The following is a 12,938-nucleotide window of genomic DNA, read 5'->3' as shown; positions in this document are numbered from 1 at the left end:
AGCACGGATGAGTACTCTAACTTTCCACGCTAAACCGACAAGTAACGGGAGCCCCTGCTCCATTTATTATTTACAATACAAGGAACACTCCACTGATACGTGTCACTGCAGCGGAATACAAGCGCTTCATTACTTAAATGCATCGTTGCACGACTGAAGCTTGATTTTAATATGTAAAAAGTCACCAGTATCATGGAAACCCTTTATAAGGTTTGCATTTACTTGAAAAATCATTCTTCTAATGCAAAAAAAAAAAAAAAAGCAATTGCCATGTCATTTGTGTGCATTTGAGGAATGTGTTTGGCTGCCACTCACGTACAGTTTTTAGGGTTCCGCCTCTCAGCGCACACACACAAAAGGAGTTAAGGAGGCAGAGATTTCATGGCAGCGCAACGGTGTAATTAACTGTCATCGTCTGGAAGATAAGGAAGCATGTGGACACAATGACAGTTTGACTGGGACAAAAGAACACCAAAAATGTGTTTGTTGTCTGTGAAAAAGTCATATTTAGTTAGCAATATTGTTAAAATGGAGGAGGAAGGACAAACCTTACATGTTGAGGCTAATTCGTATAAATTCGCCTTTTAATCACAGTTCAGCAGTTCCACCCACCATTTTTAACTCATTTCATCGCAGCCGTTCTCGCAAGAGGAAACGCCTCAATCGCAGCGATTTTTTTCTGGCTTGTGACTGATTTTGCAAGGCCTATGGAATATTGCGTTCTAAAGATATAAAAACATGGAGCTCTGACGCAAAGAGCTAAGACGTAGAAATACGTCTTTGGGAGGCGGGGACTACAATTTTGAAAACACAAACAAATGGAAGACTTTACACCTGCCTCTCAATCAAAAATTGTACTCTCCGTGCATCTTAAATCATCCCCCATCCCTTTGTGGTATACTTCTGAGTTACTTTACAATTTCTACTTCATATTAATAATAATAAACCTCAACTACTATAACACAAGTTACTCGATTGTTTGTGAGCCAGTGAGTGCATATACGGCAGCTACTGCACCGGTCCTGACATACTCTGGAATTCCCTCCTGCTGATAAACTGTTTAGACTGTAAATCATCATTGTCATAAACACTGGCGAGGTGGAGTGATAGCTTTTCTCTAAACATTGTCACAATCACGCAACAGAGGACTAACTGGAAAAAAAAAAAATGATCCGAAATATGGACACACACACACACACGCAGTTGTTTTTACTAAAAGGGCTTTTGATCATTTCCGTGTTTGTGCACGTCATTGTGCAGCAGAGCCATGGCCTACATTCTGCCAGCTGGCCTGGCAACATTCAAGTGCATGAGTATGCACCCTACTCCATGACCCCCCTACCCCCACTACACAGAGAGTGAGAGAGAGTGAAAGAGAGAGAGAGAAAGAGAGAGAGAGAGAGACAGTGAAAGAGAGAGAGAGAGAGAGAGAGAGAGAGAGAGAGAGAGAAACAACACATTGGCATATGAATCTGATGCGACAGTAGTGGGGCAAGTATTACCCCTGCATGAGATGATCACAATCTGAAGCCAGATGTGCTTGTATTGGACTGAAATCAACTTCCACTACAGCTCTACGCCGACTTGCATTATTGAAAATGTCTTAGCATGCAGACGTCCAACTAACCCTTAAACAAGCCTTCCTATGGTTTTCTGCCGCTGCCGCCGCCTCATCCAGTCCTGCACTTCCACTCGGAGGCAAACTCGTTTTAAAGTTGCATGAGATGTAGAGTAGCCTAGTTCAGCCAAGCACGATTTAAAACAGAAAAAGGTGCCCAGGTCAGGACGGGAACCATCGTCATGATCAGCGCAACAGCCACTTCATTAGATAAATTGTGCCGTTTGAAAGACGACAATTCCGCATTTTGATTGAATTCAGCGGCAATAATGTTTTGATGAAGAACATGCCTAAAAAAATAATGAAATGAAACACAGGGTGTTTTCTCATCTCATGTCATCTTTTAAAGTAAAAATTGAAATGGTAATAACAATGTAATGACATCATTGTTTGAATCCGATCTTGGATCTCCTAATATTGCGCAAGCAGCCATTTGGCGTCGGTAAGTTACGCTTGTTAAAAAGGGCCGGAGAGTGGTGGTGATGGAGGGTACCGGGCAAGGGTCTAAAAAGGGGAAAAGAATTGGGAGTCAAATAAAAGAGGCGGCGAGCGAAGCCCGTGGTGATTTAACGGAATGCAAGATGCACAATGGAGGAGGAAGAGGAGGAGGAGAGACTTGACAACTTTACTTCTGTTGGGTAAAGAAGGTAACACAAACATCGTACTCACCTTGAGTAGGCTGCCGTCTCTGCCTCACACACACACACACACACACACACACACACCCACGCACACGCACACACACGCACACGCCTAGGACAGCACGCTCATGAAGGTGTACGGAGTGAACCAGCAGCGTGAGCCGAGCAGCGCTGGAGTAAGCTCCGTGTGGCTCTACGGCGAGTGTGACGCGGCGGCGGGCTTGGGTCCAGAAACCGCCCTCCCCCCCCCCCCACTCTCGCTCTGTTGTCCCTCTCCCAATCCCGCGTTTTCTTCCCCCTTTTAATCCCGTGCTTAAACACCTCTCGTCCAAAGAAGCCACAAGACTGCCACACACAAACGCGGATGTATCGACATGTGCTTGGAAAATACTTATCCCTAGAATGTAGCCTTGATAAAAGAGGATTTAAAAAAAATAATAATAACTCTGCAAATGTGATTATTTGTAACTTGTCATTTTTATTATTGACAGTGTAAGCGTTAAAAGAGACTTTTCAGATGTATCTAATTTCCCGCATGGTAAGAATAAATAAATATCTAGATAGCTTGCTTGCTAGCTAGCTAGCTAGCAAGCTATCACCATTTTGCATCTTCCATTTTGGTAAAATACTGCAGATACGGAATTTGGTTCCGCTCTCGGCTGCTTTCTAGTGTGAGGAACGAGAAAGGAAATTCACTTTGAGGACAAAACGTACACAACACACTTCAGAAGAACGCAGTCGAAACATGCGATTTATGATTTTTTTTTTTTACACCAGTTTTTCATTTGATTGATATTTACCGTCTAAAAAAATTCATACAAATATTAATTTTGCATAAACATTTTTTTAAACAAAAAAAATTGAATAACTTCTATGCTTTCAAAGTTTACACGTTCAAGCTTGAAATTAAGTCAGTTACTGCCATTGACGGCAGAAGACGTCAATCATCCATTTTTTTTTTAACTTGGTTAGTAGTGAATGAGTTAAATTTCATATCAGTTGCACTCATAAAAATTATTCTTTTTTTTAGCCTGTGAATAGCTAATAGTTGTAGAAGAATTTTTTAATTTTTTTTCGCCATGCTGTATACTTCAGTATCTGAAAAATTCTTACCAGTGTTACGTGAGTTTTGTCGCGCACACACTCTCAGGTGCTTCCTCACGCCCACTTCCTCCTCAAGCAGGTAGTACCATCCACGGATCTCCTAGAGCGTTCAACGTTAACAATGCACGTGTCAGCATCAAGCTGGAACATTTAAAGCATTAAATGTGTACAAACGCACACACAGATGTCAGAATTTAACACACTAAGTTCATCCAGGGCCCACACGGGCACTATTCACTCTGCTTTCGCTTACTCAACTAACTGATGACCTGCTCTATGACCCCCCCCCCGCCTTCACCCCCTTCTGCATTTCTGCCTTGCGAGCCAGATGGTGTATGCGCGTGCCTGCATGTGTGTGTGTGTGTGTTGTGTGCACGTGTTACATAAAGCTATGCCGGACCGAGGCAGCAGGCGTCTGATTTGTAACGGGAATGATGTGGACACATTCATGCAAAGACAAGGACATTGCCATCACAAGCGCATACGTCATTTGACGGTGACACACAACGCAGAGCACCCCCCCCCACACACACACACACACGCGCACATCCAAACAAGCATGAGGCCCGTCGTATTGTGCTAAATAATGCCATGTTGTGGACAGTCACAATAATCTGCGCTTTGAAAGCATCTTATCAGAGTGGACAGATTTCTGCAGGCAGTAGGACACAGCAGAAGGGGGGAGGGGAAAATGGTACAGTACGAACTGAGAGTCAGGGAGGGATTCACACTATTCTACGATATTCTTTTAATGGTTAGCCCCCCCCCCAAAAAAAATGGCAAAAGACTCAAAAATTGAAAAAGAAACCCAATGAGAGAATAGAAAAGAATGTTAGGGTTTCAGAAAAACACAAAAAAAACACATTGCGGTTAAAAGTTTGGTTAAAAGGTTCTGTAATATTTTCAGACCAACTTGAATTCGGATTAGTAAAAAAAAAAAAAAAAAAGAAAAAAAGTCAGTCAGTAAAGTTTTAACTCCATTATAAACTCAGCTGTAAAGTATAGATCAGGTGTGGGCAAACTACGGCCCAGGGGCCACATGCGGCCCGTCAAACCTTTTAATCCGGCCCGCCGAACTTGAAAAAAATTAAATGAATAAACTTTGTTTATGTTTTATTTTCTATATAATGTGATTTTTCAAAGACATATTGTTGTAATGCTTTTGTTCATTTTCATTTAAAATTATTATTTATTTTTTTTTGGAAGAGCTTTCGAATACAAATTAGCAATACAGGAAGGAGCTCGGCTGATGGGAAGGTCTTGAAAATGAATAGAATAAATATCTATAATAAATGACTAAAATATATAGTTTGAAATTTCAAGGAATCACCGCAGGCCTGGTGGCCCATGCACTAAAATGAAATTCTCGAAGGCATCAGGGACAAGGTGACAAAACACCTTGTGGGTCAAAAACGCTCCCTCATTAGCATACGAGGGCAGTTAAATATTCATGAGGGCAAATTCTAGAGGACATTAATAACTTTCATTTAAAAATAACATGGGTGTTTATTTTCTTGCGTTTTTGTCTTTATTCCGATCACTGCTGAAAATAACTTGACTGAAATTTGTGGGGTGGTTTGAAGGAGGAGCAATCATACTCTTAATTCAACGAAAAATATCACTTGACTAGAACCAAAAACTGCCATCCCTTAAAAAGTAGGAGAAGTTACGATTCTCTCTGCCAGATGGAAATACGGAAATAGTGCAAGTGTGTGTGACTGACTTTTATCACATCTCAGCTGGCTTTAACACGGGTAACCCGCTCTCGAACGTCAAGGCCACTGCACATCATTCACTAAATCGCTGGATTCATGCTCGGGTGGAGACACGCACTCCGTTCCTCTCTCTCACCTGCGCATGCATGCACACACAGAAGTGCGGAGCGTACCTGTACCGGGTGAACTCACCTTGTGCGGTTGTATGAGCGAGCGCACGCCGAAGCTCATGCAGCCAATCAGCGCACTCATCCTGTTTAAAAAAAAACAACAAAAAAAAAAAACAATCAATGAGATAACTATGCTGCGGTCTGGGTAAAAAGATTCTTTTCACTGACACAAGGTTCTGCTCGGCTTTTTAAGTCTTTCACGGGGCTATTGCCCTTTTTCTTGGAATACTTCGTCAACCTCCGTGGCTTTGTGTTCAATCAAAAGAGGGGTTGGCCATGCACTCGGCAGATAAATATGACAGAACAACAAAGATTATTTTTTAACGGGGCTTTTCAATGCGTGTAATCCTTGGGTGAATAAAATTGCAGCTATATTGGAGCAGGACAAAAAAGGAATTTCTGTAGACGGTCTTTAGCGCGGGCAATCAAAATGAAGTTCATTGGGTGAACATTGTCTCCAATCTATGCATTGCAACATGCACACATTAAAAAATAATGAGTACCACTTTACATTAAGCACCCTGAATAAGTAAAGTACTCATTCACTACCAGCCAAGTAAAAAAAAAAAAAAAAAGATCTTTGACGTCTTTTGCCGTCAATGGGAGTAAATGAGTTAAAAGAAAAATAGTGCATTCATTGTTCATAAATTAATCAAGAAATAAATAGGTGCTGCCGTGATCCATAATTGGATGGAAATGTAATTATTGAGAACCTGCTATGAAAAAAAATGGGGGGGGGGGGGTTTCCCTGTAATAAAAAAAAAAAAGCAAAATTCTGCTAAATTCTCCACATGAGAACAGCCTTCTACTTTTAATGAATCCTGTTCCAGACAGGCCTCAGAAGAATATTGTGGCTTTTACTCACGTCTGCGCCTAATAAACAGCACCAGACATTTGATTTGAATGAGGCTTAAATGCTTCCCAAAGATGAGTAAATCGCTCTTAATCTGCGCCCCAGAAAGAAGCCCAAACCAGGGGTCTCATTTATCAAGAGTGCATACACACTCAAGTGGGCGGATGTTGTGGTAGATAACGGCTAGATGGACATCGTCAACAAGCCGAAATAAAAACAAGAGATTCCCAAATATAATTGCAGTCAGAGATTGCACCCACATTTATTGAAAGCATCACCACCAAAACAAATTCAGTGTCATGAACAGGAAATGATTTTAGGCAATCGATGCACCAATAATCTGCGGTTTACATGGCTTGGAGGATTTAACACACGATTTATTCGTTCAACAGAATAGCTCCGTGGGTGCGGTTTACAGTAGCGATAGCATACGGGTATTTATAGAACTTGTGTGTCCTGCTCCAATTAATAAAAGGGTCATTCTCATCTGTGGGCCGTGACATGTTATTGGGGGTTTGATGTAAAAAATAATAAATTAAAAAAAAAAAAAAAAAAGAAATCCTGTCATTTTTTGGGGTTTATTTTGTTGGTAACATCATCATGAATTTTGCCAAACACTAATTTTGATTTTTCTCATCTTCTCATACAAGGACATCAATGTAGTTTTCTGAGATTCGCTCCGCTATATATGGTCACTTGGAGGCGTTTCTGAATGCAAATGAGTTTTAAGTGAAGTCGGAATATTGCAACACAAAATATTAAAAAAAAAAAAAGTGCTTCAAAAAATGCATTTCCAGACCTTTTTTTTTTTTTCCTGTAACCTGACCAATGACATTACATACCCGGAGGTGACGTCAAAGTTCCACACTGTGAAGAGCAGTCGCTTGTGAAGGTCCGTGTCACAGATCACACTGAAATAAACAAAAAGAATACAAAAATAAATACATGTCAGCATGGTCAAAAGTTCTAAATGATTATATTGTGTGTGTGCTTACAAGTTAAAGGTGTGTAAAAAGACAGGATTTTTACACTGAGGGACTGTTGCTGTCTTCTGCCACTCTTTGGGGTCGCTGGCTGGAAACATGCCCACCTGACAAAACAAGTCACTTTATAATAAGCGGTGAATTTCTGGACTTAAAAAAAAAAGGTTAAGAAATATATATCAAACGTTAAATAAAATAAATCAATTATAGCGCTGAATCGAAAAGCACATTATGACAAACATTCACATTCCAACTTGAGGACAGTTTTGTCTTTAATTAAACTAACATACATGCTTTCGTATGAGGGAGAAAGCCAGAGTGCTCTGAGAAATTTTTTTTAAGTGTTTTTATTAGATTAAGGCAGGTGTGGGCAAACTACGGCCCGGGGGCCACATGCGGCCCGTTAAACGTGTTAATCCGGCCCGCTGAAATTGAAAAAAAAATTAAATGAATAAACCTTGGAAATGTTTTATTTTCTAAATACTGTGGTGTGTCAAAGTTATATATTTTGTCGTAATGCTTTTGTTCACTTTCATTTAAAATTAAATGTATTTTTTTTCTCCGATGAGGCGAGGTTACCGAAACACTCCATCCATCTGCTCCTGGTGCGGCCCCTGTGTCAAATTTTAGAACCCATTTTGGCCCACCAATCAAAACATTTGCCCACCCTTGGATTAAGGTATATATGACCAAGTGAATCAAATCTTTTTTTAGGAGATTTTTGGGGGAAGGTTCTTAGAATGCATCCATGTGATGACAGAAATTGTGGGTAAACTAAGACTCGTGGCTTATGATACTGCGCCTTAATACAATTTTTAGCAGAACTGCCATAAAAAGCGTGTAAATTATAGACCCTTAAATCTAATTTTGACACCAATGTGGTGTTGGCAATGAGCCAGGATTCTAAAAAGTGTTCCCCACATATGATGACACTTCATCCTGCATTGTTCCACAACTGTAAAGCGCCAGCTGCTGTCACTATTTATGTAAAAGGAGTCAAGAGTAGCACGAAATCCCAGGACAGAAAACAAACCCCAATTCCAAATGAAGTTGGAACGTCATGTTAAACGTAAATAACACAATGCAATTTGTGAAAAATTTTCAAGCAATAATCAATTGACTAAAAAGAAAACACAATAAGTACAATATATTTAATGTTCAAACTGATGTATGTTAAGAAGGATTTGGAAAAAAAAAAAAGACATTTTGTATTTTGAAATAGCAACTACAAAAACAGATGCATATCATACCTCTACGTAGTAGTCACGTGACCCCTGGTGCTCGTGCAACATACCACATGCCTCCAAAACTGTCAACAGAAATGATTGAATATCAAATCAATATATCCTTGCTATATTAGAAATAGTTTCAAATCAAGTGGGGCCTCGTTAACGAGCCCAGTTAAAGCAGCAGCATATTCAAGATCATATTTTCACGTTGATGTCATATTATATCTTAATGTTGTATTTTTTTTGTGAGTTTTTATCCAATCAGAATTCAGCTGGCTCCTGTTGCCAGGCAGATTTCACAATAGCAGGAGCACGCACTTTTCGTCCGGTGCCTTCAGATACAATCGTGCAGGCATCTGTTCTGTGTCTCAAGGGAGCTTTCAGATTTGATAGACAGTTGCGATAGCCAATCAGATCGCGAGTCGCTTACAGTGAGCCTTCTCGCTGGCCTTACGTTAAAGGTGATGAACACGTTTTGTGATTGGATACTCTGTCGAGAGGTGGGCAGCGTTATGCGGAATCAACACACCCGGAAAATCTAAAATATATTCTTGCTTTTTTTTAAACCACAATGGCCGAGGGAGGGAAAAGTGTGGATTTAATTGCAGATACACTTGCGAGGCCATTTTCAAGACGGACCTTTCACGAGAAGCTAGGTCATCCATCACTCAGTACTGCGTTTCTGTATTTTATTTTATTTTTTTTTTCGTTTTTCCTCATGACTCACCGCTTACAGCAAGAACTTCCGGTTCCTGGATGATTGTCAGCTTCAGCTGACCTGCAGAAGAAGACGAGAGTGTGAACATTGCCAGCTATAACTAAATCCCGCTCGTAGTCGTGCATGCGTGTGAGTTGCGTTGGAATGTCAATCACGTGTCCTCGCTGGCAGTTAGATGTCTCGCCCTCCTTCTGTTTGTCTCTCAGTCTTGTTAACAACCATCTTAAAGCAATTATTGACCATGTCGACATGGTCCACTGCTAACATTGGCTTTGTGCCGCTTGTCTAAATTTAACCAGCCCCGAAGAGTGCGGGCACGCACTGATAACGTCGCCACCACCTCGGGCCCCCGCTCGCACGGTGGGTACAGGGGATGTTTGTCGTTCCCACAGTGCACTTGGCATGTGGAAGAACAAAGTGGGAATGCTGCTTCAAATGTCTTCCTAGTACATTTGAACTCCATAAAAAAAAAAAAAAAAAAGCTGCTGTGAAGCTCCCTCAAAGAGCGTTGGTGGAAGCGTGCAAAAGCAGCCAAGCAAAATGGCAAAGCAGATCGATTATTCTCGTTAGTTGAAGACGAGTTCAAAGGGAGAAGGTAACTATTTTTGCTTAAGTAGGCTACATTTTTTTTTTTTTTTTTTATGGAAACAACCCCTCATGTGATGAAAACATTGTATAGTGTGTGTTGCATTCAAGATGACCACCACAGTTGTAGTACCAAGATTGATCTGTAAGAGGCAGCATAGTGCCACAAAGCTTCCGGAATGCCAGGAAATACAAAAAAGAAAGAGTTGACCTCGGGGGGAAAAAAAAGGCAACACATTTTTAAATATATAATGAAAAATATTAATCACTTAAAGTACAAGCGGTTCATGTCATCATGGCCCCCATGGTCCCACACAGAAACCTGGTCGGAAATGGGATGAACGATTTACATAAAAAAGAGGAAGAGGAGTGCCTCTTCCCCTCTTTCTCCACCTTGGCTTTTAATTTGGCTTTGCTGCTTATTTGTCACATTTACATTTGAAAGCAAAGCACCCCACCGGTACCCAATAAGACCAGGCCAAGCGGACACTGACAGCCTTTCTTTGGTGACCAAAAAAAAAAAAAAAAATGCCTTTTTCAGCAGAGAGAAGCATGACGAAGGGATGGACTCCATCTTTGTCTGCTGTGAGAACCGAAGCAATTTGGGGAAGTTCTGTGTCAAGGATTCCGTTCAGTTTTTTTCAGCGCATTCGGTCCAAACCGGAATGAAAGGGAGGCACGAAGGTCATTTTTTTTTTGCTACATTAATAATAATAATAATAATAACTCAAGTTCCCTTTATGGGCTGATCAGATGTCAGATCAAAACATGCTGTCAATTTTGGTCATGTTCGTTTTTTTCACCTCAATTATGATTACGGTCCATAGAAAAGTGTTTTATAGACTCCATATACGACTCCGCAGCCGAGTGTGGCCGCGTTGTTACGCTCCATTGAGTGGTGTATGCGTAGCCCGGAGCGGTTTCGTTCCAAAGAATATAACAGCATGTTGCAGTAACGACGCCTGAAGTCGATAAAAAAATTGTCATCCTAATAAATGTGCATGTCTACTCATTCCCTCTTCATTCTCTGTAAATACACCGACTTGTGCTTTTTTTTACACTGTGCATACTCACTGTGATCTGCGTCCTAACAGCATAATTGATGTACCTGTGCTCACTCCCACAGTTTCTCATTCTCATATAAATCAGACACAGAGAGGTTAATCCTGTTGATAGGTTGAAGTGGTCATAGGTAGGAATATCCACATAGATTTTGGTGCCAATTGATGACCGTTTTTGGACGTTATAAGCAATGAAAGTACAATGATTTCCAATGGCGTTCGTAATCAGTCCCTTCACTGACACCTGCGTACCCCGCGGAGTGTGGAGGGGGCGTGGCCATTTCGTCATTTAAAAGTAGGCGTTTTTCCAAGTCGTCACTTATTTCCTAATTTCTCCTAAATTAATTGATAAAAAAAGAAAATGATAGCTCATTTCATTTTCCAGGTCAAAAAAAATATATATATAAATTGAGCTTGTTAGTAAAAAATGGATCATCTTGGATCTTGTCCTCCTTTAACTTTGATGGGACAGCCGCCCCTGCCAACATGGCGGCCATACTGACGCACTTCATAGCCGGTTCACGTCTACTGGAACTAACTATGATTTTATGACAAAAGCAGCGTAAACCAGAAACAAGAAATCACCTGTCTCCGTAAATTGCGCCACTGCACAGTTTAGTGGCGCTGTGGCAAATTCTCTAACTAGCAAACTTTGAAAGATACTGTACAAAGCACCATTTTAAGTGGACAGGATTCTATTTTATGTCTGTTGAATCCATTAAATCAAGGTTTCTCTTTATATTTGATTTCCACGTATAGCAAGTGACAAGCATTGGGACAGAAAAGACATTTTTTTCTGATGTTTTTTTTAATCTTCTCGAATAAAGAGAGGCCCTTAAAGCCAGACACAATCATAACTTCCTTAAAAATAAAAAATAGAGCCACGCCCCTTCAAGACCCCATTCATATTGATTAGTGGCAACAGGTAAACACTGGATAATGGATGAGGCTTTGCTCTTTGGGTAAACAGTGCAGGTGTAGATAATAGCCTTCATAAATGATGCAATGGGCCACCTCATTAGCACACCGAAGGATGTGCTCAATGGATGGCCCGTGACGCCGCTCTCACAGGCGTCCATTATGTTTTTTAGTTAAAATGACAACAGAATTGAGATACAACAAACTAAAGCATACACACTAGTCCTCACCGTGAGTCGTCAGCAGGAAGGACGATGCTTTGAAGGAGGTTCCGGACGGTTTACGCAGGTACACTCTAAAAGACATCACAGAGAAAAGACAGCCGCAAACGAGACGCCAAGAAATTTGACGCTGGCTGTCTGAGTGTGTGTGTGAAATAGTACCTCCAAAAATTCCACCATACTCTACTGCTCATAGCTAGGAATCTTGTTTTATTTACAACAATATTCAACTCAATCGGAGGTAACTGGGATCAAATATGTAAATGCAGCCACCACAATCTGCAACCTTTCATTACTCAAACCATCAGGGATTATTTTCACACCAAAACCGTTTTGCTTGACAACACCATGTTGAATGTCAGCATGTGCGATACATTATTGACATCATTGGATTGAAAAATACAATCTAATTTAAAGCACAGAACAAATAACTACAATGGAAAATTCTTTTATCTAATCATTATTAGATTTTTTTTTTTTACCTCTTGACATGCAAAGTAAAGGGAACGTGGAGACTCTGCCTGCACATCCCTGTGATGTATCACAGGTCAACAATGACTTTGATGCAGTCAAAAGCCGTGGAGCTAAAACGGCGCTTAACCCAGATTAATCAGAGCACGATTTAACACACCTCCGGGTTCAAATGTGACACAACAGACAAAGCTGCCGTGTATTATTTTAACATGCCGCTCAGCGACCGTGTACAAGTAACCCACAGATGAACTTGATGTATTTATACCCATGTCGCCAATCCACCCACCCCCTTTAAATTCAAAACAACCTAGGGATGCTATTTATGCTGACACAACTCATACATCTGCACATCTCTTCTTTTCCCTTCTAGTCTAGTCCTTCCTGGATCATTAAATTATAATCATCTTCCTTTCCCCGCCACAAAAATCCCCCATGGTTGTTCAGGTTCTTATCAGTTTGAATGAAGGGCAAACAAAAGGAGAATTATCCCGCGCTTCCTTGAAAGGAAACAGGTCAAGATCCGTTCAACAGCCTTCCCGTGTATGGTTTACTCACAGTGGGCCCAAAAATACACACATAGAGCAAAAGCTGAACATGTGCTGATCTTGCAAACATAGCAGGGTCAAGGGTGAGCAGGAAAACAGGAAG

The 12,938-nt window shown here is 40.8% G+C and overlaps 1 protein-coding gene across 2 annotated transcripts in view; it reads right to left on the bottom strand.

Moving 5' to 3' along the window:
- Positions 1–12,897, bottom strand: part of rgs3a (regulator of G protein signaling 3a) — an 80,484-nt gene extending 67,587 nt beyond the window's left edge. Inside the window, exons 1-7 of one of the 2 annotated variants that reach the window (XM_088281947.1) lie at positions 11,826–12,897; positions 9,041–9,091; positions 8,335–8,393; positions 7,097–7,191; positions 6,944–7,012; positions 5,271–5,331; positions 3,373–3,463 (exon numbers count right to left, since the gene is read on the bottom strand). In XM_088281947.1, the coding sequence (XP_088138073.1) occupies positions 3,373–3,463; positions 5,271–5,331; positions 6,944–7,012; positions 7,097–7,191; positions 8,335–8,393; positions 9,041–9,091; positions 11,826–11,901 (502 nt within the window). In that variant the 5' untranslated portion in view covers positions 11,902–12,897. Of the gene's footprint in view, positions 1–3,372; positions 3,464–5,270; positions 5,332–6,943; positions 7,013–7,096; positions 7,192–8,334; positions 8,394–9,040; positions 9,092–10,690; positions 10,904–11,825 lie in introns of those variants that run through there. The other variant, XM_088281948.1, reaches the window with a different exon arrangement.
- Positions 12,898–12,938: the final 41 nt, after the last annotated feature.

The sequence above is a fragment of the Idiotropiscis lumnitzeri genome, chromosome 18 (genome assembly GCF_059441095.1).
Source record: "Idiotropiscis lumnitzeri isolate Australia: NSW breed Sydney's pygmy pipehorse chromosome 18, RoL_Ilum_1.0, whole genome shotgun sequence".
Lineage (NCBI taxonomy): Eukaryota > Metazoa > Chordata > Actinopteri > Syngnathiformes > Syngnathidae > Idiotropiscis > Idiotropiscis lumnitzeri.
Note: the sequence above shows the minus strand (reverse complement) of the source record. Positions and strands in the feature narration are given on the sequence as shown.